Source organism: Sparassis crispa (genome assembly GCF_003851025.1).
Source record: "Sparassis crispa DNA, contig_000005F, whole genome shotgun sequence".
NCBI lineage: Eukaryota > Fungi > Basidiomycota > Agaricomycetes > Polyporales > Sparassidaceae > Sparassis > Sparassis crispa.
The window spans coordinates 327,160-347,917 of NW_020939752.1; the positions used below are offsets into that span (position 1 = coordinate 327,160).

Sequence of the window (20,758 nt, forward strand, 5' to 3'; positions counted from 1 at the left end):
CTCACCCACGGGAACTTCGACTCCGACTTTTGAGACGGTCCACATGATGTAGGATTGCTGAGTAGAACGGTCCCGACAAGTCGCAGGTTCTCCTATATGAGACACCTCGACCCACGTCGATCTGTTTCAAATAACATCCAAACAATTATAACGCACCACTTAGCGCTTGTCATTGATGCGCGTTCTGAGCGAGGAGCATTAAAGGAGGTTGCTGGATGACATTCTTCCCCCTCAGCACTCGCCCATGTTCACCGTTCTTGGTGCACCGATGTTCCGCGTTCCTGCTACTGTCGTTTTCGTTGCAGCACTGTGGGCGAGCTATGCGTGTAAGTGTTCTACGGCATCATGTTGGCTGTACCTTGAACGTACCTCTGATAGGTGCAGCTGCACTCCATGGCCACCGTCCCGTGAAGGATACCGTACCTTTTGACGGGCAGTACCTTGCGGCCAACTCCAGCAACACGCAAACGGAGTGGTGGTACATCCAGGGAGTCTCTGAGCCTGTCGGAGACGAATCACCGTCCAGCGTGGTAGTGGTCTTCTACCAAGGTAGGTAACGCGAATTTTTGGGGCGAAGCATACCGTATTCATAACTGCTCCGAATTGGTAGGCAACGTCTTATACACCGCTCCTGCCGGTAACATGGAGCCTGAATTCACTATCAGTATCAGCGGATTCTTGTCGAACGGAACGACTTATAATGTCACTATTCCAACGACCACCGGGACCATCACTACTGACGGCCAAGCCGTTGACGGTACATGGGGTACTGCCGGGAAATTCTTCTTGAGCAGCGACTTAAACACCTTCACGGTCGAGTTGAACTCACCAGAGTATGGAATGTCTGGATCCATCGTCTTGACCTCCAGCGCGTCGCCCCACTATGCCTGCAACGTCACCGATGACCCCTACTTCGACACTGCTGTGCCCGCAGGAGTGTCGCTCAGTCCCACCGAAACGGCGCTGTTTACAGAGTTCGGCTGGGCCGTGACGATCCCCGGCGGACAGGCCGTTGTGGACCTTCTCATCGACGGCACGCCGCTGCAGTTCATCGGGAACGGGTACCACGACCACAACTTCTCCCCCGCGGCCATCTTTGGCTACGCCTCGCAGTGGCAGTGGCTCCAGGCGCAGGTCGGGCCGTACGTCCTCACCGGCGCGATTATGCAGGCGATCAACTCGACGCTCATCGCTAACACGGGCTACCTCGCGGAGTCTGGCGTGGTCGTGCAGAACCAGTGCAGCTTAGTGGGCTCGCGGAGGGTGGACTTCAACTCCGTCACGCCTTACGGCGCCAGTTTCGACAATGTCACTGGCGCCGTCGTCCCGCAGGGCTTCCTGTTGGACTACACGCTGGAGGATGGGGAGCAGTACAGTTTCAACCTGACTACCGTTGGAACATTCCCAGACACACCCATCTATTACAGGTGGATCGGGACTGCTACTGGTGGGAAGGTTGGCGGAGTGCAGTACACGGGGACAACCATACACGAATGGTTGGACCCCAGTTTGTCGTTGTATACTCCATCTCAGTAACCTGCGGGTAATTAGTACGGTGCGCTGCGCTTGTATTAGGGTAATGGTCAAGACGTACCAGACATAGCAAGCATGCTACCGAGACGTGCAGACCGGAAAAAATAAACCGAGAGCGAGGACATGCTTCTTAGAGTGGTACGGATTAGGGAAAGCAGGCTGGAACAAAGCGAATTTCAGATGGCGCGGTGAGCCGTAGTCATTCTTCGACTGCTCGGCAAGACATGCATACAGCATGAAGGTGGAGCCTACCTGCGCAAGGCGCATATCGAATTAGCGCACTTCCAACCTAACAAAACTGTGATGAGGAGAATGTATTGAAAGTAGTAGAAGCAAAGCCAGCAAGTATAGGAGAACACTCAACCACAGGAACCCGTCCACACCCCCCATTTCATTCTTTATGTAGATTCTATACAGTTTTGGATCCTCGTTAGAACGTACATATCGCTTGACCAGTTAGTCATGATTTAGCGGCCTGTGCAGCCTGCTGTGCCAACAGTCGCCTACAAGGAAGAAAGTATCGTCAGCAGAACAGAGCAAACCTCGAGGCGAAACGAGGCACTCACTCCCTCGCGGCCAGAATCATCTGAGCTTTACGCTCCCTCAGGCTGGCCTCTCTCTTCTCTGGGCTATCCTCCCATACAGACTTTCCTCCTGCCTCTTCAGGTGCAGACAGCGATGAACCAGTAGCTAGCGCGACACGCTCCTGGAGGTTGTAACGTGAGATGAGACTCTCACCCTTCGCCTTCACTTGCGAGGCGCCCGCAGGGTTGGCTTGGACGTCAGCACGTGGCACGGGGTCAAGTGCACGGGGGTAGAGCGTATAGTATGGTTGTGGAGGCTGAGCGAACGATGAGTGCGGGACAGAGTCACGGACAGCGAGCTGCAACGTACTGCTGGTAGGAACCCTTTTTCGATAATGGTATTTGACGTCCGTTGCACGCTCCCTGTGCGCAACAGATCGTAGCGGATGTTGTCACTTACCCAGAACACGAATAAGCGAGCTTGGAAGTCGGACGCGTGCTGAACATACCTGGGAATATCTGGGAACATGTTGTGAACGGTGTCAACCTAACATTATTTCATGGGAGATTTAGACACAAGCTCCTGATGAGACCGTCAGAAAACACGGACCATATCTGGAGTTACAGTCTTTGGCTGAAACCCCAAGACCGACGCAGGTGACTGGCCTGCTGGCGCATCTTTGCCTACGATACAGTCCCACGGTCAGCATCAGTCAGTACCCATGTTCCAACAGCGCGGCAAAAGACAGACACAAGACAGAGAAAGGAGAGAGAACGCGTACTCGAGGTTGCCCAGCGGACGATGACGACGATGACGGCGACGGCGACGAGGACGTTAAGAACTTCTCCCATCCCGTGTGGTCAGAAGGGCTTTATAAGCTTCCGAAGAAGTCGTTCAATCAAGAGATATTCGTGTGAGGAAGACAAAGAACAGCGTATGACAGATGTCCAAGACGTAGTAGTAGTCACACGAATGTTTTGGAAGCAAGCGCCCAAAAGGATTATCAACCTAATTTTGCACATACAGTACCAACTATGGAGTTGTCCTGCTAACATTAATGCACGTGGTCGAAATGGCCGCACCTTGCGCTCGGTATCTGCGTTCCGACTCGACTTCAGCGCTGTCCTCCTCCCTCCCACCACGCGCTGGCATCTCTTTACTTTTCGTAACGGATCTTGAACTAACATCGCCACTCCTTTGCTTAACATTCTTCTCTTCTGCACGCGATTTACTCAGGCCGTCTCCTTCAGGACAAAGTAGAGCAGGCCACCGACTACTTGACCTCCGGGATGGATATTGAATCACTGTCAGTGACACAAAAGGAGGCGCTCTCACAGCTGCAGGCCCTTATGGATGGCGGGGACCAAGATGTTGCGATAGGTGTGCTCCAGAGCGCCGGTTGGGATGTCCAGGTATGTCAATTAGCGTTCGTCGTGCTGTGACCTGTGTCTCAGGCCTTGTGGTCTTTCATCGCTGTTCCTCGAGTGCTGCATGTGTTTTCCCACGTGCCTCTAATGTGGAACACAAGCATGTATGTGTTTCAGAGTGACACGACTGGGAGACGCACAGCCCTTGGAAGAGGTATCTTCGTCGGCCGTCCCCACATCCTCTATTGAAACGTTTATCCTGCCCGCGCTATGTGTATGTCGTATTTGTCTTCCGAGTCGCATAACCTCCGTGGATACCGAGACCTGTGCTTGTAATTTCGCTAGTGGAATCGAGGCACGTCATATATCCAGTAACGGGCTACCCGTGGCTGTAGGACGTGGAGATAATATTACTCAACGTCAGATTCTTTAGCGCAGCTTTGGAATCTCCGCGTCGAGAATCCTCTTTCCAGATGTCCTTCATTTGATGAGTGCGTTGGTTTTAAACTTCGGTCAACCCGTATGACTCCACCTGTGCGGCTACAAGCTGAAGCGCAAGGCATTCACGCCTCATTACTCGCACAAGAACTCTTCGCATACCGTGATTCCGTTCGAGTCGCTTGTGCCAGTGTCCGCGGACCACGTGTGTACCTAGTATTCACTATTCTCGTGCTTCTGCGTAAACAGAGTTCATGGTATACTTTCATCTACTACTGGTTGTTAACCGGATGTGGAAAGTTTCTCCATGTTGTTACCCCATTTTGGTTGGAATAATATACTCACTTACTTCTCTAGCGCGCCGCAGAAATAATATTTGACCATGGCACTCCAGCTCCAGCTCCAGTCTCTCGGCCACCCGTCGAAGAATTTGAGATTGACGACTCCGAGCAAGGTCTGCTCATACCGAACGGCCGCGGCAGGGAATTTAGGCCAATAGTGAGTTCCCGCTCAGGGACTTTCGCTGACGCTGACGACCCTTTGGGCATTCGTTCAGCCTACTTCGTCTTCAGTCACCCTAGCTCGTCCGCTTCGTGCTATCCTATCCGTGCTCGTCTTCCCCCTTCGCATCCTCACCTCTATCATTCGGTTTATCTTCCGCGTTCTGCACATTCCGCTTCCGCAATTTGCGCCGTTCACTTTCTCAAACCTCACGTTCACCTACCGGCAGCTTCCCGGAATGAACCGCGACGGGAAAGCGATGGATTCGAAGAGCGTTGTGGAGCGCTGGGTGCGTGCGCTGGAGGAAGAGACAGGGGCGGTGTGCGTCAGCCGCAGTGGCACAACGCACAAGAACGTGGGAACGCCAGTCACGAATGGGCATGGGTTGAGCTCTGGTACCGCCGCGGGTGTTGCGGGACCATCGTCGTTAACTTCTAGGCCGCCTCGAGGTGTCGATGGAGAGGCTGATGGTGAGACGAAGCTCCTCCCTGACTTCTTCTTGGGGAGCTACGAACAGTTCGTGCGCTCTTGCGAGAGGGACGTGAGGATCGGTTGTGTTGTGCTTGTCAGTGAGGAACACGATGACGTGGCTGAATTCAAGAGGCAAGTTCTTTGGATCTACTGAATTCACTGGAGTCCTATGTCTGACGGGGCGCCATAGGAGCACTTTGACGGACCCAACGCTTGTCCAGGCGATCCAGGAGAATGACATCCTCGTCTGGGGAGGAGATATAAGAGATAGGGAAGCATGGAGTGGTAGGTGCTACCGCTAGTTTCTGAGCACTCATTTTCACACTGAGTTTACTAGCCTCCCAAAAATTGCAAGCCACTACGTACCCCTTCGTCGCCTTCATCGCGCTTCAAGCTCGGAGAGGCACCGCGTCGAGCACGTCTCCTGTGCCTACTCTGACAATCCTCTCACGGCACCAAGGCCCGGCTATTCCCTCTACATCCGCTCCGACAGCCGCTCAGTCTCTCGTCACGCACCTCAACGAGCATCTATTGCCCCGCGTGACCCCTTTCCTCGCTCGCGTGCGCACCCAGGCTGCAGAGCGCGAGCACGAACGCGCCTTGCGCGCCGAACAGGACCGCGCGTTCGAAGAGACCCGGCGACGCGACAAGGAGCGCGTCGAGCGCCGATTGGAGGAGGAGAAGCGCTCGCAGGTGGAGCAGAGGCTACGCGAAGAAGCTGAGCAGCGTGAGAGGGCCGAGCGCGAGCGCGCGGAGGAGCGGCGGAGGGCGTACCAAGCTCGCAGGATGGAGTGGCGGCGGTATGCCCGGAAGGCGCTCGTGCTGCGCGAGCCGCGCCCCGGCGAGACGGGTAGGGGAAAGACTCTGCGCGTTGGCTTACGCATGCCTGACGGGCGGCGGGCGGTGCGCTTCTTCGGCGAGGGCGACCCACTCACAGCGCTGTACGCATATGTGGACTCGCTCTTCATCCCGTTGGAATTCGCGCAGGATAAGGATCCGTTCACTGCACCAGCGGGTGTTCTTCCGGGAGAGGCTGGCTTGGTCGAAGAAGTTGAAAGTTCCAGGAAGTCGAAGGACGAGTGGTGGGGCTTCAAACTTGTGCTAGCTTACCCTCGGAAGGAGATCGTGTGGGAACCCGCTAAGAGGTTAGGCGATGTGGAGGCGTTGAAAGGCGGTGGACAGGTCGTGGTAGAGATGGTTTCGGATGTTGGCGTGGTGAACGGGAAGGGTAAGCGTGTCCAGAATGCTGAGAATGGCGTTGATTCGGATGGTTATGCTACCGAGGAGAGTGAGTAATATCTCGTAGATTTTCTTTGTTCTCCTTCCTGCCTTCAAATCGCTAGACTTACTATAGCTAGTGGACTCTGAATAATTATGCATTTTCTTGTTTGTGTTTTTTTTTATCGTTTGGGTTTTCAGGTTGTTGGTGAACTTCTTCGATAATAGATGAAATGTGGCGGCAAGGTCTCATCTGACTACCAATATCCAGATCAACGTTCTTGAGTTCCTTTACTTTCGAGGATTCGAGCTGGGCATCGGTACTCATGTAATTCGTCTCGTCGGCAGTGTGACTCGGATTTCAGACTGTCCGCCCAAAAGGGTAGTCCTATTGCCTTTTGGGGGGTAGATGACTCGAAACCGAAACAACACCACTCGAGCCGATTGCCTCGATGCTGAAGCGCTGAAGTTCCATGGTTCTCTAACATTTACACGTAATGAGTCGGTCGACATTAAATATCACCAGCGCCCCGTTCCCTTCCCTCAGCTTCAACGTTCTCCTACCCACCATTTCCGAACCCCAGTGGCCATGTTGCCCTCATCTGTGCGCACCGCTTTGGACCTCCAGAAGGCCCTGAGCATGGCACCCTTTCGCCTCCAGCAAATTGGAGATTGCAAGACAAGGGTGCATCTCTTCGAGGAGAGGTACACATACGTTGACGAGGATGACAGCTACCGCGACATGGATGAGAATGAGGATGAGAGGGCTAGTACCCAGCCTAAAAAAGTATCTGGTCCTAACGAGGTCAGTTCTCCTTCATTAGAGGATGTTCACTTCCCTGACAATTATAACAGTCGTGCATCAAAGAACTTTGCGAGATTTACAAGGAACACGGCTCAGATAGCTGGAGCGACACCTTGGACGCCTCCTTCAAGCTCACCGTCACACGTCCTGGGTGCGAATTCTCCGGAGAGCTTGTCCCAAAGTCAGAAGAAGAGGATAAGGAGGCGATCGCGGATCGTCTGAAGAAGTGGTACGAGCATGGCGAGGTATCAGACTTTGGAGATGTTCGGGCGCGAGGACCAAGGTCGACAAGAACGTCCGAGATGCGCGCGAGATTCTCGCCTCCGAATTCACCGTCTCAGACGGCCTCGTCGAAGAAATTAAGAAGCACTGGGGCGAGCACTTCATTCCCAGTGCGGTGCGCGTCGAGCCATACAAGATTCACATCTATGGCCCGGGCGGGATGTTTCAATTTCACAGAGACACACCCGAGAGGGATCTTGTTTAGACATTCTTGGTTGGCCTTGGTGACAACTGCGAAGGCGGTTTACTGGTCATTGGCCATGACAATTATCATGACCTGTACCGCTCCCGTGGAGCCAAAGCGCATCCTGGCTCCTGGGCTGCATTCTATCCCGACACAGTGCATCGTGTGGACAAGATCACAGAGGGACATCGTGCGGTGATTGCGTTCAAGGTCTTCAGGACTGGTAACACAATGATTGGGCAGAGCGGGTTCCAAGCGAGTCCGGATGCCACCCTCCCGCAGCAGAAGATGGAGGACGTGCTAGGCAAAATGCAGCTGCCCTTCGGTGTGCTCCTGGCACACAAGTACTGCATCGGGACCGTCGAGCTTAACGGGCTAGATAACGTCTTGCATGCAGCCGCAGAGGCGATGGTGCAGCGGAGCAACGCACAGGTCCACTTCTTGCCCGTACTCACGAAGCTCGATGGCAGCGCACTTCTCTCCGGCGACGGCGACGATTATATTAGCGTGACTGCGCCCGTGTACCCGCTCACCCAGGCGCACGTTGAGGCCCTGCTCGCGAGTGTCGCCGACGAGACCGAGTTCTCAGACGCATTCGTAGAGTTCAACAACGATCGCACATACGTGGACTTGAAATCGTACCCAATCTACCATCGTGCAGTCCCGCCTCCGAAGGTTATCATTGATGTCCCGAGTGCGGAGGGGTGGTTGACCGGCTTGACCAGCGTGCCATTCTATTCTGTCGACTTTGCGAAGAGTTCTATCGTGTGGAAGAAGAGAGGCGAGGGTGGAGCACATTACACAGGTAATGAAGCGAAGCCTTGGACAGAAGACAGCATCTATCTTTCGTATGCTATGGTCATGCTTTCAAATGATCCTGCACCTAAGGATCTCAAGAGGAAGAGAGACCAGAAGTAGACACCATTATCGCACCATCGAAATCTGCGCTTTGCTCTGTACATGCCCGTAATGACCTCAGCTGAGTGTACCATTACCCACCATCTCATGTCTTCCGGTTTGTAAGAAATGTTGTATCTGCATCTGCTGGCCCTCACTACACAGAGAGTGAACAAATATCCGGGATAACGGAGACCCATCTGAAAAAATACCAGAGAGCCTGCGCGTTTCTCAAAGCAGTTATGTCCCAAATCGCGAAACCAGGCCGGAACACAACTACCTGGGAGGCCCACACATTCGGAGGACAGTCAATCCTGAAGGTTATTCAACTGAGAAATGGCCAATTCTATAGCACTCACCTTCCTAAAATGCAATCTGGAGTTGTTGCTGTATAGCGTGAATGAGACGGTGTGCATCATGCAAGGGACAATATCAATTTACCTGTGCAATGGCACCTTTGACATCTTCTGCAAGGCTGTTCCGCCAATCTCGCATTAAAGTGCAGATATCTCGGCGACAATCCTTGCAGGCAGGCAACGATGATTCCACGAAGCGGCAGGACCCGAGTTCCGCATCTTCCACCAGCGCGTCTCCACATGGGGATACCTCCATGAGCTCCGCAGCGTAGGAAAGATAGTCTTTAACATCGACGTCGAGGCTGTATCTACGCGTGACCCACCCAGCAGGTACAGGCTCATGCTCAAGCCCGTCTTCATCACGACATCTAAAGCAGTCGTAGTTGTAACAGTACTAGGGTAGGTTCTCAGAGAACATGTCTATGGCTCTGAGAGCGGCGAGCCTGCATCGTTCCCGGTACTGCAACAGGTAAGCGTACGCTATCGCGGGGAGTTTCGCCAAAGTGTGGGACGGGGAATCCAGCGGCTCGTATGGATAGCGGAGCGTTTGTCGAGCGGCCGCACGCGTCACATCTTCCAGCTTCAGGTTGACTGGCGATGGCGTAGACACCAACAGGATCTCGCTGTACCAAATCTGCATCCAGCAGCGCCTTCTTGCATACAGCCTGCGCCTCATCCATGTCGTACTTCGCTGCCGCCGCCAGAACCGCTTCGACATCCTCCAAACAATCTAGCGGAGGGTCGGGAACTGGGTAGCATATCCGGAATAGCTTGTCCAGCGTCCCAGACTCTTCTGTGAGGCTGACAACGTGATGGTTCTGTGCATCGAGTGGCTGGGGAAGCTGGAACGTGGTCTCGAAGACGGGCGATGCTTCGGCGAGAATAATTCTGTGGACGCCGAAATTCACATTGTCAGAAGAACACACGGTGAGATCCGCTGTGGGTTTGTTGAACGGATAGTTCGCTTCGGTAGCTGACATGATGTTAAGTATCGAGAAGAATCCCGCCCGGTTCTGCGTTGACAGTGCACAAAGATGACTGAGCGCAGCATCGGAACAGAATAATTATGCGTACTGCTGCACTGGCTGACAGTGGCTGTCGACAACGTTAGCACTGTCGACGAACGGTATGTGACTGTGCTCGAGCGAGTTGCGTATCAAGTTCAGCCAGTCAAGCAGGCAACTACACGCCCACCCGTCTCGGTTATTTGGCCAGGGTCGGAAAGCGGCAACCGCAGAAAGCGGAGTTTGAACATGCCGACAGCGCGGAATATTTGCGCGTCGCGACATGCACGCATTTAAAATATATTTCCTCATAATCATGTATCCCTTCACCTGCACTAAACGGGGCTGAAGCCGACGTTGAGATCTGCCTGAGTCAGACGGGGGATGCTCCGCAGGGGAAAGACGCTGCGCGTTGGAGGCTCCACTGCTTGCCCCTACCCATAAGCACCGCCGAATCGGTGCGCGCGCGCTCTGCATCTAGGACTCTTGATGGCGGATGGTGTGCCCCGGCTCGAGTGCTCGAGTTTGGCCGGTGGAAGGGTATCGTGTGCACTGCTGTGCCTGTTCCCCTGGTGTTCCAATAGGCCGCTCGCGCGATCCACCTTCGACGTCGGGACGTGAAAGCGTTGTGAGTCGTCGTGCGTTCATCGGGTGTTCTGATCACGAGCGCGCTGTTGGAACGAAATGATAACTGTTGATAGTGGCCATCGTGAATGTCCGCCACAGCGCGTGCCTGATCCCGGGCTGAGCGTGAGGGGCGGTAGGGAGGATATGAAACCCTACCACTCGTCCTTTGACTTCCGAGAGCTTTGCGACCTCCTCGATCAAACCAGCCTCCGCGAAACGAGCGCTCAGATCCTCGTCCTGCGCGAATTTCGACATGTTGATGAAGATCGGGTCCGAGTTTATCTACTCATGCGACGCAGTGAACGTGTCATTACCGCCAAAGAAGTGCGTTGTCCGTCCGGCATGCGCAAGCCAGCGTAGACAGACACCACCGGGTCCACGCAATCTCAGGGGCATGCACCTACCCCACGGACTCGCGCAACCTCAAGGGAGGAGCGTGTACCCCATGTGGCCAAGGACGGCGACTTTAAAACTTTGCGGAGGGGAGGTAATTGAGAGCAAAAGGACTGGCTGAGGTGTGCCCAGAAGCAGAATTCGAGCGAGCGAAGCGGCACCGAGTTAATTGACGCTAATAGTCAAGAGCGACACGGCGACGGAGGCTCACGCAAGGATATATAAACGCGAGGACTATGAACGATAAGTGAGCAGGTAGCAGCACCTCAGATAGGTTAGCGGGACATGAATACAGTACGGACGCGCCCGTTCCAGATCAGCGTCGTTAGGCCATGATTAATATTCTTCGACGTGGATCATGTCGTCCAGCCGCAGTCTGTGGTAGTATTTGTCCTGCCTTCCGTCTCGAATCTGAACTCGGCACTGCAATGTGTGCCGTTCCTTGCAGACCACCGCTAGATCAGACATTGTTCGACAACGCCTCAAACGCCAAAATTGCGAAAGCGACCGATCGCGTTACGTTCGATACGGGGTCGAATACTCAGTCCAGAGAGTGAAGCACAAGCACGACGAGCAAAAGCATACACATACTGCGATGTCGGACCATATGGTACCGCCGGTCTCACACCAAGACACGGCCATGCTCCAAACCTCTCCGGAGAGAAAGCATCCGCGAAACGCGGCAGCTGCATCATCCGCCAAAATTGCGAAAACGACCGACCGCGTCGCGTTCGAGGCGGGGTTCGAATACCGTAATAGCCATCAGTCCAGAGAGGCGAAGCACAAGCACTTGGAGCGAAAGCACACACACAACGAGTTGTCGGGCCATATCATACCGCTGGTCTCACACCAAGACAGCGACAGCCACGCTTCAAAACCCTCCGGAGAGAAAAGCATCCGCATCCGCCAAAATTGCGAAAACGACCGGTCGAGACGGGGTCGGATGCCGTAAAAGCTATCGGTCCAGAGAGGGAAGCGCGGGCACGAGGGGCGAAAGAATACAGATAGCGAGTCGTCGGACCGGTCTGCAAGTATGACACCGCGGCAGAGGCTCGAGCACCAAGACAGGGACAGTGCCATGATCCGTACAGCTAAGGGGGCAGAAAAAATTCGCCAGAAGACGGGACGGGGGCGACAGTGCCAAGACCAGAATTGCATGGGTGCGACCCGCCGTGTGTTAAAATACCTCGAAATCTGCGGTGTTGCATCATCTCGTGCGGTCCACGGCGACGTTCTTGCTGAGTGTCATTCGTTGGGCAGGAGTCGAAGGCTTTTCATAGATATGGCTCGACGGCAGCGCGGAAAGTACGTCATCGCGGAGAGATTGTGAAAATGACTGGGGTTTACGACGAGGCCGGCGAAAGCAAAACAGATCCCAGGGAAGAACGAATAGGATTGGATTATTAAGGGAAAGAAAGAGAAGGAAAGAGAAAAAAAGATCTCAAACAGGATCACTCCAACATAGAGCTGAGCCAGACCGCGGGCAAAGGCTGGTCGTGCCCGCTCCACAGCCAGAGCTGCGTCATAGCCGCGCCGACGTCACTCGGATGGTCGCAGGGACAAGCGCGGCAGCGGCTGGGGTGCACGCGCTGCCGCCACGAGCGGGTCCGGGTGCGGAAGTAAATCCGGGGGCGACTCTGGAGGACTCTGGCAGCTGGAGCAAAAGGTAATGGTGACTGGAATCCGCAATGGGCGGTGTGTCCGAACTCGGAGGAGAAGCGCCACGAAGACACCAAAGCGGGTGCGGGAGCGGTGACAGCGCAGTGTTAGTCCTTTCCATTTCTTCTGGGCATAGTCTCGGTGTACAGTAGACCCTCTCCACGAAGCAGTAGAGTGTCGAGGATGGCGAGGAGAATGGCCTGAACTTTGGAGGTGCGCGGGAACCTCGGGCGGATCAGAGACTTTGTGACCTGTGACAGGCCAACTTGACTTCGTTCACGCGTCGGGAAGCCAGATTTGGGAGTTTGGCTCTCGAGAGTGGATTTTGGCAAGCTCAGAGAACAGAGAACAGATGAATTCGAACCGACTACGCTACACAAGACAGTTCACAAGGGTGTGACCTGTGACTGAACCTAAGGTATGGAGGCGGGCCTGGGCAAGGACACCATTGAAAAGGCCCAGATCGCCCGTGGGCAATCGATAACTTCCGAATCTGAGATTGCCCGCGGTGAAATCTGGATACCCCCAATTGGCGCCTGCGCGTACCCACCTCCGCGCCCGCATCCGCTCCGACTTTTGTATATATACCATGCTCCCACTCCACCAATGCTGCACAGTCGCCCAGTCTCTCCGTCGTCGTCGTCACTCACGCCGACCACCAATTTTCTTTCACAATATTTCCCTCGCCCGATGATCCGCTTCGACAATCTCCCACCAGAGGTCATGCAGGCCATGTGCACGCCCATGCACCTCATCCTCCCCCCGAGCCCGTCGCCCAGTGCCCGCACCGGCGCACTCTTTCTCGGCTCCTTCTCCGCCATCCTCGACCCGGTGCTCCTCGAGTCCAACAAGATCTCCGCCCTCGTCCAGGTGCTCGACGCGCCCTGGCTGCCCTCCGTCGACGCACACGCCAAGCACGGCCTCGAGGCCTACCGCCTCGACATCCTCGACAGCACCTCTGCCGACCTCAAGCCCCATCTCGAGGCCACCGTCCGCTGGATCGACGACCGCCTTCGCAAGGGCGTGAACGTGCTCGTGCACTGCCAGCAGGTGCGCACCCACCTCTCTTTTTTTCTCCTTCTTTCGCTGACACTGGTGCTCCCCCAGGGCGTCTCGCGCTCCGCCGCCGTCGTCATCGCCTACCTCATCTACACCCACAACATGTCCTACGCCTCCGCCTACGACCTCGTGCGCCGCAAGCGCGCCTGCATCAAGCCTAACTCGAGCTTCGTCCGGTGCGTTCTTCCCTCTTCCTTTTGTGCTTCGCCTCGCTGACTCTCTCCGCTACGCTCAGGTGCCTGCAAGAGTGGGAACAGCAGTGGCACCACGCCGAAGGCCGCCCCGTCATGCGCCGCGCGAGCACCACCCCCCGCTGATTCACCCGTATCGCGCCTCCACGAGCCGCGTGCGACGCATGGCGAAGGGGTCGGCCTGAATTGGGGGGATGACGTGTGCGCCTGGTTCCCGGTGCTTGGTCCGTCCGGCGTCTCAACCGCTGCGAGTACCCCCCTTATCCTCTACGCGCACCGGTCTTCCCGCCGCGCCGTCCTCGCTCATCAGAACAGCTCCACATATCTATTGTGCACGGACGCGCGATGGCCTCCGCGCAACTCCCGCTTAAACCTCGTTCGCCTGCTTCAGCGACAAAATCGCGAAATACACATATACCACGCGTCGCAGTCGTGTACGCTCGCTTTGGGACTCTGCTGTATCTATATCGAATACTGCCTTCTCGGTTTTGCCTGCTGCATCTGTATGTACCTGTATAGCTGTACTTTGCATACCTCTCGTGCGTCGAGAATGATACTGGTTACTAAACTAACCTCGCGTCCTGCGTCCTTCATCAACAACGCGTAGAGCTAGACCCTCAGCCTCAGGGCCGTACGCGCGCAATTCAATACCCAAATCCGAAGCCGATTGAGTTCGCAGCAGCGCGATCAATCGTCGCTTCCTAAATTATCCCAGAGCGACACCCTGTCTGGGGTTTCCGGGTTTCTGGGGGTTTCTCAATAGAATTATACGGCGCGTCTCGCGGTACAGTACTGCAGTTCCGTCACCGTGTGCTCGCGCGCCCGAGAAGCCCGCAGCTTGCATTCGAACCCGGCGAAGGAGAAGCCACAGCTGCTGCACGTCCTGCAATCGAGGGGAGGCAGCAGGCACACACAGCAGGTTCCGGCGACGTCGCGAGCACACCCCGCCCGAGTGGCTGGCGCGAATCGCTTCGCAAATTCGCGATCAGCTCTCATACCCCATCGTCGGCGTCGGCGTCGGCGTCACCCCAACTGGGAGACGCCCAAGGCGCATCGATGGCGGCCCCGCGCACGCCATAAACGTTTTGGAATTCAGAACGCCACAAGCCCGCAGATTCACACTGGACACCAGAGCAGCGATCACATCAGAACGGACTCGCTAAAATATGCGCACGCGCTCTACTACTTATCCCAGCTCCCCGCGCCGCGTGCCTGGCATAATTGAACACGCCGAACGCGTGCGTGGAACGCACCCCAATAATTGAATTCGCGATCAGCGATCGAGCGTGGACCGAGATAGCGGGGCGGTCTTCATCTGTGCGCGCAGAGTCTGGACTCGGTGCGGAAATGTTGCGTGGAGCTTGGGCGGTGGGCGTGGGCGTGGGGGGTGCGTGCCGGCGAGAATGTGCTGTGTGATTGAGTAATAGAGTAGAGCGCCGAGAGGGCGCGAGGGAAATTTAACTCGTCGCAATATCAGAGGCACTGGAAACGTGAAAGCCCCAGTATTGTCCAAACCGTAATGGAGTCAGAGTCCGAATCCGATTGGCGCAAGGCCCAAGGGCATTGGGACCGCTGGCGTGAATAGAATGAGCGTTCGTAGCCACTTGAGGCGCGCTACGCTTGTTGCGAGATCGCTTCGTCTTCAAGCTTCACGGCCTACCATCCGAACTATCGACATCTAGAAAGAAAGCGCGAAGGCGAAGGGATCACGCCGCGCATTAGAAACACGTTGCAGAAACAGGAAGATAGAGAGGGGGAAATAAGATATGGAAAGGGGGAACGAACTAAGATTCGGACATGAAGCACAGGGAAAGGGGAAACACAGAAACGGGAGGCGGGCGCAGAATTCACGACCAGGATCGGGCCCGAAGCGACCTGAATCGAGCGAATGGCTTCGCGCGCAGCGTACAGCATATTCGCACGCACAGGACGTAGAGACAACGCACGTGAGGTGCACCTCCGAGACGCCAGCCATTTTTTCTCGGAGCAGTAGAGACGACGTAGCGTCACGCCGGGGTTGATCTAGCAGACACACAGAAAGGGAGTCGAAGTGATGGCGCTGCACGATCCTTCGGAAAGTCGACTCAGAGGATGGGAGCTGGAGTAAAGATGAGATGCCGGGTGCTTCTTGTCGCGACGCACCATGGGAGAAGTGCCTCGACTGCATCCACAATGAAATAGGGAGTTCCGGTGGAAAGAAGGCATGGGGGGCATCTTTAGTCCACAAACACATTTCTAAGGGAGAACGAGAGTAAGAGATCAAGCGTAGGGATATGCGCAAGACGGAGCAACTACGGACGAAGTGGAGATTGACAGGTAGGGCCACAGAGACTTGGAGGGAAGCAGACGGTCAAACGCGGCAAGAATTGCCAAACAGGGAGTCACAAAATGAGGAGCCAAGAATCAACGAAGCCGACGAAGACACGGGCAATATTTGATGTGACGACAGAGCTGGAAATCGCCTTCCTCGTTCATGTTGAGGTTCATTAGCAACTTGCAGAATGTCCCATTTCTGCGCGCAGTTGGTGAAGAAATCACTTCCTTCGCCGATGCGTAACAAGCAGGGCATATTGAACTGAAGACAGTGCTTATTTTCGTGTGAGTACCTCGGTGCTGCTTCGCGGTAGAACTTACCAGCGGACACACCTGAAAACTGCAAATACGGATAACGTGCGTGATCCAGGGCTGAATAGACGCATCTGCAGATAACATCAACGGAAATTCTGTACACCAAAAAGGTGCACTATACGCGTCGGAATCACGTGTACGACACGTTCACATTGATATACATGCGATAATCGAATTCGCAACGCTTCTGAGCGAACTCAAATTTAAGAGTGGGTCTGGCCATGGTGGACACGAGGTTTCGGATGCGGAGGTATCAAGAGAATGCAAAATCGAGGGCTGCGGTTTGCGCACCTGTATAGAATGAAGGCGGGGTTCTCGCGAGTCGCAGAAAAGGACACCACTACCCAGGCTCGGGGATCATGGCGATCCTGCTGCAGAAGGGCGGAGATATGGGTTAGCATAATCGGAGTAGCGCGGGGGGATGGTTGATTAGGTGCTGGGGGTGCATGCGTGCTGAACATGGCCAATTGGAGTGCAGGATAGGTTCGGTGTCTCTCGTATACTGCTACCGAACGACCATGGCTGACTCCGCAGTTTGCACGTGCAAGCCAAGAAAATCGAGGGGATATGGTCGCATAGAGCGCACAAGCACCAGCTGAGGAGCCTGCGTGCAAGTCACGCGAAAAATTGATGCTTTCCTCGGGAACGGTAAATTAGCGTGGACATCCTGAATTTGATTATCAAGCTTGAAGAATCGACTAGGAGCCCTGAGACTAGCACGACCAGGAGCACGACTTGATGGAAACGCGCGCGTAGAGGAGCCAGATATAGACTTCAGAAGTCAAGATGCAGCGATTGGCGGAGAAGGCAAAAACATGTTGATCGGGGGCATGCGCGATTGCTAAGAGATAACGAAGGTTCCACTTCAACGGTGCCACCAATTTTGTAAGCTCACCCTTGAGCTCACGGTATTGCAGATCACCTCGTTGCAGTGATTAAAGCTCTGTAAGCACATTGGAAATCTTGGAGAAGTACGTTCGTCAAATCGGGGTCGAGCGGGTCGGCGAGGACTGAAGGTTGCCCAGAATTGGGTGACCCTTTGACCTGACGAATAGTACTGCACGAAGACACAGAGCACTGCACATACGTGTGCATACAGAACTTGAGGCCTGACCTCGACGCTTGAGGTACGAGCGCAGATATATCACCATACCCCAGATGACCCAGGGCCGCCACCCATCCCGCATGAGATCCGAAAGTGGTTCCAGATTGAGTGTATTTGCAGCAATAATTATTCCTGTGCTTGATAATGATAGCCTGAATGGAAGAAAAACATGTCCTAGCGGCGGCCTAGTACAGGTAACTCCATGGAAAGTCTCGGACCAGAGAAAGACGTGTTGTCCTGTATTGCACGGCGGCAGAGTACCGGAAAACGTCCTATTCTAGGCGACAGAGGTGCGACGTGAATCACGACACTACAGATATGATCACATAGAGCTCAAGGTGAAAGACGGCCGACGCGCAGTGCTTGCGCCGCCAGTGTCCAAGTCGGTGACTTAGTCACACATTTGTTCAGCCACAACGACAATACTCCCAAATACAGACCCGGCGTACCCGGACACCGCCGACGAAGCACTCGGTGTCAACGAGAAAGGCTCGCTCATCGACGAGGACAACGACGACCATGTTCAGGCCATCGTCGTCTACTGCCCGTGCGTCCGGGCATTCAGTCAGTCTACCTCTTTCAGCTGACCGTCGCCAAATTCAGGAATATCGCGGCCGTTCCGCGTCAAACTTCGTCGTTCTTTCGCGACCGTCCAGGACACCCCCGTCCGCCGCTATGGTGGCTTGAAAGACCAGGATCGCATTTTCACCAATGTCTATAGCAGACATGACCATGGTTTGAAGGGAGCTCAGGTCAGTTTTGGTGGGCTGTATTGTCATTCATCGTCATGTGTGCTGATAGGCGAATTGTGATACAGTCGCGCGGTGACTGGCATCGAACAAAGGATATTCTTGCTAAGGGCGATGCTTGGATAATACAAACCATCAAGGACTCGGGTCTGCGCGGTCGGGGCGGTGCTGGTTTCCCAAGTGGTCTGAAGTGGAGCTTTATGAACAAGCCTGGATGGGAGAAGGATCCTAGGTGAATATTCCTCACATTTTCTGGATGTTCTCTACATCCGTACATGTTACACTGGCAGAAATGATAGTGTACTGTATCAGACACCGTTTCCCCATCTTCTTCCGCCGTTAACCAGGGGATGCTAACGAACTCCCGCACGTGCAGACCCCGCTACCTAGTCGTCAACGCCGACGAAGGTGAACCCGGGACGTGCAAGGATCGCGAGATCCTTCGCGGTGACCCTCACAAACTCGTCGAGGGCTGCCTCGTTGCAGGACGCGCGATGAATGCGACGGCCGCGTACATCTACATCCGTGGCGAGTTCTACCAGGAGGCCTCGCACCTGCAACAGGCGATCACGGAAGCATACAAGGCCGGTTTTCTCGGGAAGGACGCGTGCGGCTCCGGCTACTCCTTCGACGTATACCTCCACCGTGGCGCTGGCGCGTATATCTGCGGTGAGGAGACCGCCCTCATCGAGAGCCTCGAAGGTAAGCAGGGCAAGCCACGCCTTAAGCCACCCTTTCCCGCGGACGTCGGCCTCTTCGGCTGTCCGTCGACCGTCGCGAACGTCGAGACTGTCTCCGTCGCCCCTACAATCTGCAGGCGTGGCGCGAGCTGGTTCGCGGGTTTCGGCCGCGCGCGGAACCAGGGTACAAAGGTGTTCTGCATCAGCGGACACGTGAATAACCCATGTGTCGTCGAGGAAGAGATGAGCATTCCGCTGAAGGATTTGATTGAGAAGCACTGCGGCGGCGTGCGGGGCGGTTGGGATAACCTACTCGGTATTGTTCCCGGTGGAAGCTCCGTCCCCGTTTTGCCGATCAAGAAGTGCGAGGAAGTCTTGTACGTCTGTCTCATTCTCTCTGAACTTATTAGTCCGTCTCATGACTGCGATCTGCTAGGATGGATTACGACTCGCTTAAGGATGCGCAGTCCGGACTCGGCACTGGCGCCGTCATCGTCATGGACAAGAGCACCGACATTGTCTCTGCCATCGCGCGTTTCGCCCACGTGCGTGACCTTTTGCCCCTCGGGGCTCATCTGTATCGCCTAACCTTCACATTGTGCGTCTAGTTCTACAAGCACGAGTCGTGTGGCCAGTGCACACCCTGCCGCGAGGGCACAACATGGATGATGAATATGATGGACCGCCTCGTCGAGGGGAGAGGGCATCAGCGCGAGATTGACATGCTCCTCGAGATCAGGTACGTCCCACTCTCATGCCATCTCCAACTGTTCCGTGCGCTTACTCCTACTCGCACCCACAGCAAACAAATCGAAGGACGCACGATCTGCGCGCTCGGTGACGCGGCCGCTTGGCCCATCCAAGGCCTCATGCGCCACTTCCGCCCCGAGGTCGAGGCACGCATCACCAAGTTCCGCGCAGAGCACGGGACGGTCCTCTTCGGTGGGCGCCTGAAGAGCACGACGGATCCGACACTCGCTCTTCCCGATAACTTGGGCGCGAACTTACCTGAGGTACCCCCGCCGTCGGCCTGAGAGCGGAGACAGGAGTAGACGCAGGTGAATGGGCAACAAGGGTTTTGTCCTTGCATAGCTCTTCCTGTATTCGCAGAATTGTCGATTCGTCATACCTGGGTGTGCTTCTACTGAGATTACCTGTCGCCGATTAGCTCTTCCAACCGCTTCTTCAGCCGGCCGTCCAGCTCCGCGGCGTCGTGGAAGGGAACATCTGTCGCATAGTAGAACAAATACGCGGCTTGGAGAACACTGCTTCTCCGAATTTATGATAGTCGAGGGCAGAGAGTAGAATGAGAAGAATTCAGTTATTTTGTGCGTCTCCGGATTCTGCACGATAACCTGGTCAGGACTGCTATACGCATGTACTGTCAATGGTGGCGGAGATATAAAGTGATAGTGTACTACACGCCTTTATTCATAAAATATATTTCCTCACAATCGTGCACCAGACAGTGCTGAGGCGATACTGAGACCAGCCAGAATGAGATGAAAGAAACTCGTTGGACATTGGTGAAGCCTTCGAATGAGTTGCTGTCCCGGGATGAATGCCGGCCGCCTCCGAAGGCGCTCGTGTTAGATTCGCGTCCAGGGGAAAGACGCTGCGCGTCGGCTTGCGCAGGCCCAACGGGCTGCAGGCAGTAGGCTTCTTTGGCGAGGATCTGACGCGCTCAGAGTCACTGTGAATGGTACTCGTAGATAGATTCGAAGTCGTTCTTCAATTCCATCCGGTCGAAATTCGCTCAGGGTAAGGCTCACTCCCCCAGCCAGTGCTCGTTTCAGGCAGGCTCGAGGAAGTTGCAAGCTCTGGGAAGTCTGCAAAGAGGTTACCAAGAGGTTAGGTAATGTGGAGGCGTTGAAGGGCGGTAGACAAATCGTGGTAGAGATGATTTCGGATGTTGGCGTGGTGAACGGGAGAGGAAAGGTACGAGAACGGTACCGGTGATTCAGAGAATGGTGCTGTTATGCTGTACATTCGAGGAGAGAGAGAGAGTAATAATAGCCAGTGGGTTTTCTTTGTTCGCCTTCCTCCAATCGGAACAGCTAGACTTACTATATAGATGGTGGAGGCT

General features: G+C 55.0%; 10 protein-coding genes across 10 annotated transcripts; 6 read left to right on the plus strand and 4 right to left on the minus strand.

Annotated features, from left to right (window-relative positions):
• Positions 1 to 244: 244 nt before the first annotated feature.
• Positions 245 to 1,536, plus strand: SCP_0601230 (hypothetical protein; the record flags this gene model as incomplete). Its single annotated transcript, XM_027759257.1, has 3 exons — positions 245 to 326; positions 379 to 549; positions 611 to 1,536. 3 exons carry the CDS (start codon positions 245 to 247, stop codon positions 1,534 to 1,536), a joined length of 1,179 nt encoding a protein of 392 aa, XP_027615058.1.
• Positions 1,537 to 1,993: 457 nt separating this feature from the next.
• SCP_0601240 (predicted protein) lies at positions 1,994 to 2,909 on the minus strand (the record flags this gene model as incomplete). The annotated part of the gene is made up of 6 exons (XM_027759258.1): positions 1,994 to 2,036; positions 2,100 to 2,374; positions 2,428 to 2,512; positions 2,567 to 2,604; positions 2,668 to 2,741; positions 2,840 to 2,909. The coding sequence occupies 6 exons, from the start codon at positions 2,907 to 2,909 to the stop codon at positions 1,994 to 1,996; spliced, it is 585 nt and encodes a 194-aa protein (XP_027615059.1).
• Positions 2,910 to 3,347: 438 nt separating this feature from the next.
• On the plus strand, positions 3,348 to 6,131 carry SCP_0601250 (predicted protein; the record flags this gene model as incomplete). The annotated part of the gene is made up of 5 exons (XM_027759259.1): positions 3,348 to 3,470; positions 4,221 to 4,361; positions 4,420 to 4,967; positions 5,026 to 5,120; positions 5,173 to 6,131. 5 exons carry the CDS (start codon positions 3,348 to 3,350, stop codon positions 6,129 to 6,131), a joined length of 1,866 nt encoding a protein of 621 aa, XP_027615060.1.
• Positions 6,132 to 6,642: 511 nt separating this feature from the next.
• On the plus strand, positions 6,643 to 7,345 carry SCP_0601260 (hypothetical protein; the record flags this gene model as incomplete). Its single annotated transcript, XM_027759260.1, has 3 exons — positions 6,643 to 6,858; positions 6,909 to 7,103; positions 7,151 to 7,345. 3 exons carry the CDS (start codon positions 6,643 to 6,645, stop codon positions 7,343 to 7,345), a joined length of 606 nt encoding a protein of 201 aa, XP_027615061.1.
• Positions 7,346 to 7,555: 210 nt separating this feature from the next.
• Positions 7,556 to 8,242, plus strand: SCP_0601270 (hypothetical protein; the record flags this gene model as incomplete). The annotated part of the gene is made up of 1 exon (XM_027759261.1): positions 7,556 to 8,242. One exon carries the CDS (start codon positions 7,556 to 7,558, stop codon positions 8,240 to 8,242), a length of 687 nt encoding a protein of 228 aa, XP_027615062.1.
• Positions 8,243 to 8,584: 342 nt separating this feature from the next.
• SCP_0601280 (hypothetical protein) lies at positions 8,585 to 9,557 on the minus strand (the record flags this gene model as incomplete). The annotated part of the gene is made up of 3 exons (XM_027759262.1): positions 8,585 to 8,608; positions 8,663 to 8,971; positions 9,057 to 9,557. The coding sequence occupies 3 exons, from the start codon at positions 9,555 to 9,557 to the stop codon at positions 8,585 to 8,587; spliced, it is 834 nt and encodes a 277-aa protein (XP_027615063.1).
• Positions 9,558 to 9,954: 397 nt separating this feature from the next.
• On the minus strand, positions 9,955 to 10,463 carry SCP_0601290 (hypothetical protein; the record flags this gene model as incomplete). Its single annotated transcript, XM_027759263.1, has 2 exons — positions 9,955 to 10,314; positions 10,365 to 10,463. The coding sequence occupies 2 exons, from the start codon at positions 10,461 to 10,463 to the stop codon at positions 9,955 to 9,957; spliced, it is 459 nt and encodes a 152-aa protein (XP_027615064.1).
• A 2,487-nt stretch (positions 10,464 to 12,950) lies between these two features.
• SCP_0601300 (DSPc-domain-containing protein) lies at positions 12,951 to 13,636 on the plus strand (the record flags this gene model as incomplete). Its single annotated transcript, XM_027759264.1, has 3 exons — positions 12,951 to 13,310; positions 13,368 to 13,495; positions 13,555 to 13,636. 3 exons carry the CDS (start codon positions 12,951 to 12,953, stop codon positions 13,634 to 13,636), a joined length of 570 nt encoding a protein of 189 aa, XP_027615065.1.
• An 859-nt stretch (positions 13,637 to 14,495) lies between these two features.
• SCP_0601310 (hypothetical protein) lies at positions 14,496 to 16,599 on the minus strand (the record flags this gene model as incomplete). The annotated part of the gene is made up of 2 exons (XM_027759265.1): positions 14,496 to 14,631; positions 16,430 to 16,599. The coding sequence occupies 2 exons, from the start codon at positions 16,597 to 16,599 to the stop codon at positions 14,496 to 14,498; spliced, it is 306 nt and encodes a 101-aa protein (XP_027615066.1).
• Positions 16,600 to 17,762: 1,163 nt separating this feature from the next.
• Positions 17,763 to 19,706, plus strand: SCP_0601320 (NADH-ubiquinone oxidoreductase 51 kDa subunit, mitochondrial; the record flags this gene model as incomplete). Its single annotated transcript, XM_027759266.1, has 7 exons — positions 17,763 to 17,790; positions 17,847 to 17,995; positions 18,061 to 18,224; positions 18,369 to 19,049; positions 19,109 to 19,217; positions 19,281 to 19,411; positions 19,475 to 19,706. The coding sequence occupies 7 exons, from the start codon at positions 17,763 to 17,765 to the stop codon at positions 19,704 to 19,706; spliced, it is 1,494 nt and encodes a 497-aa protein (XP_027615067.1).
• Positions 19,707 to 20,758: the final 1,052 nt, after the last annotated feature.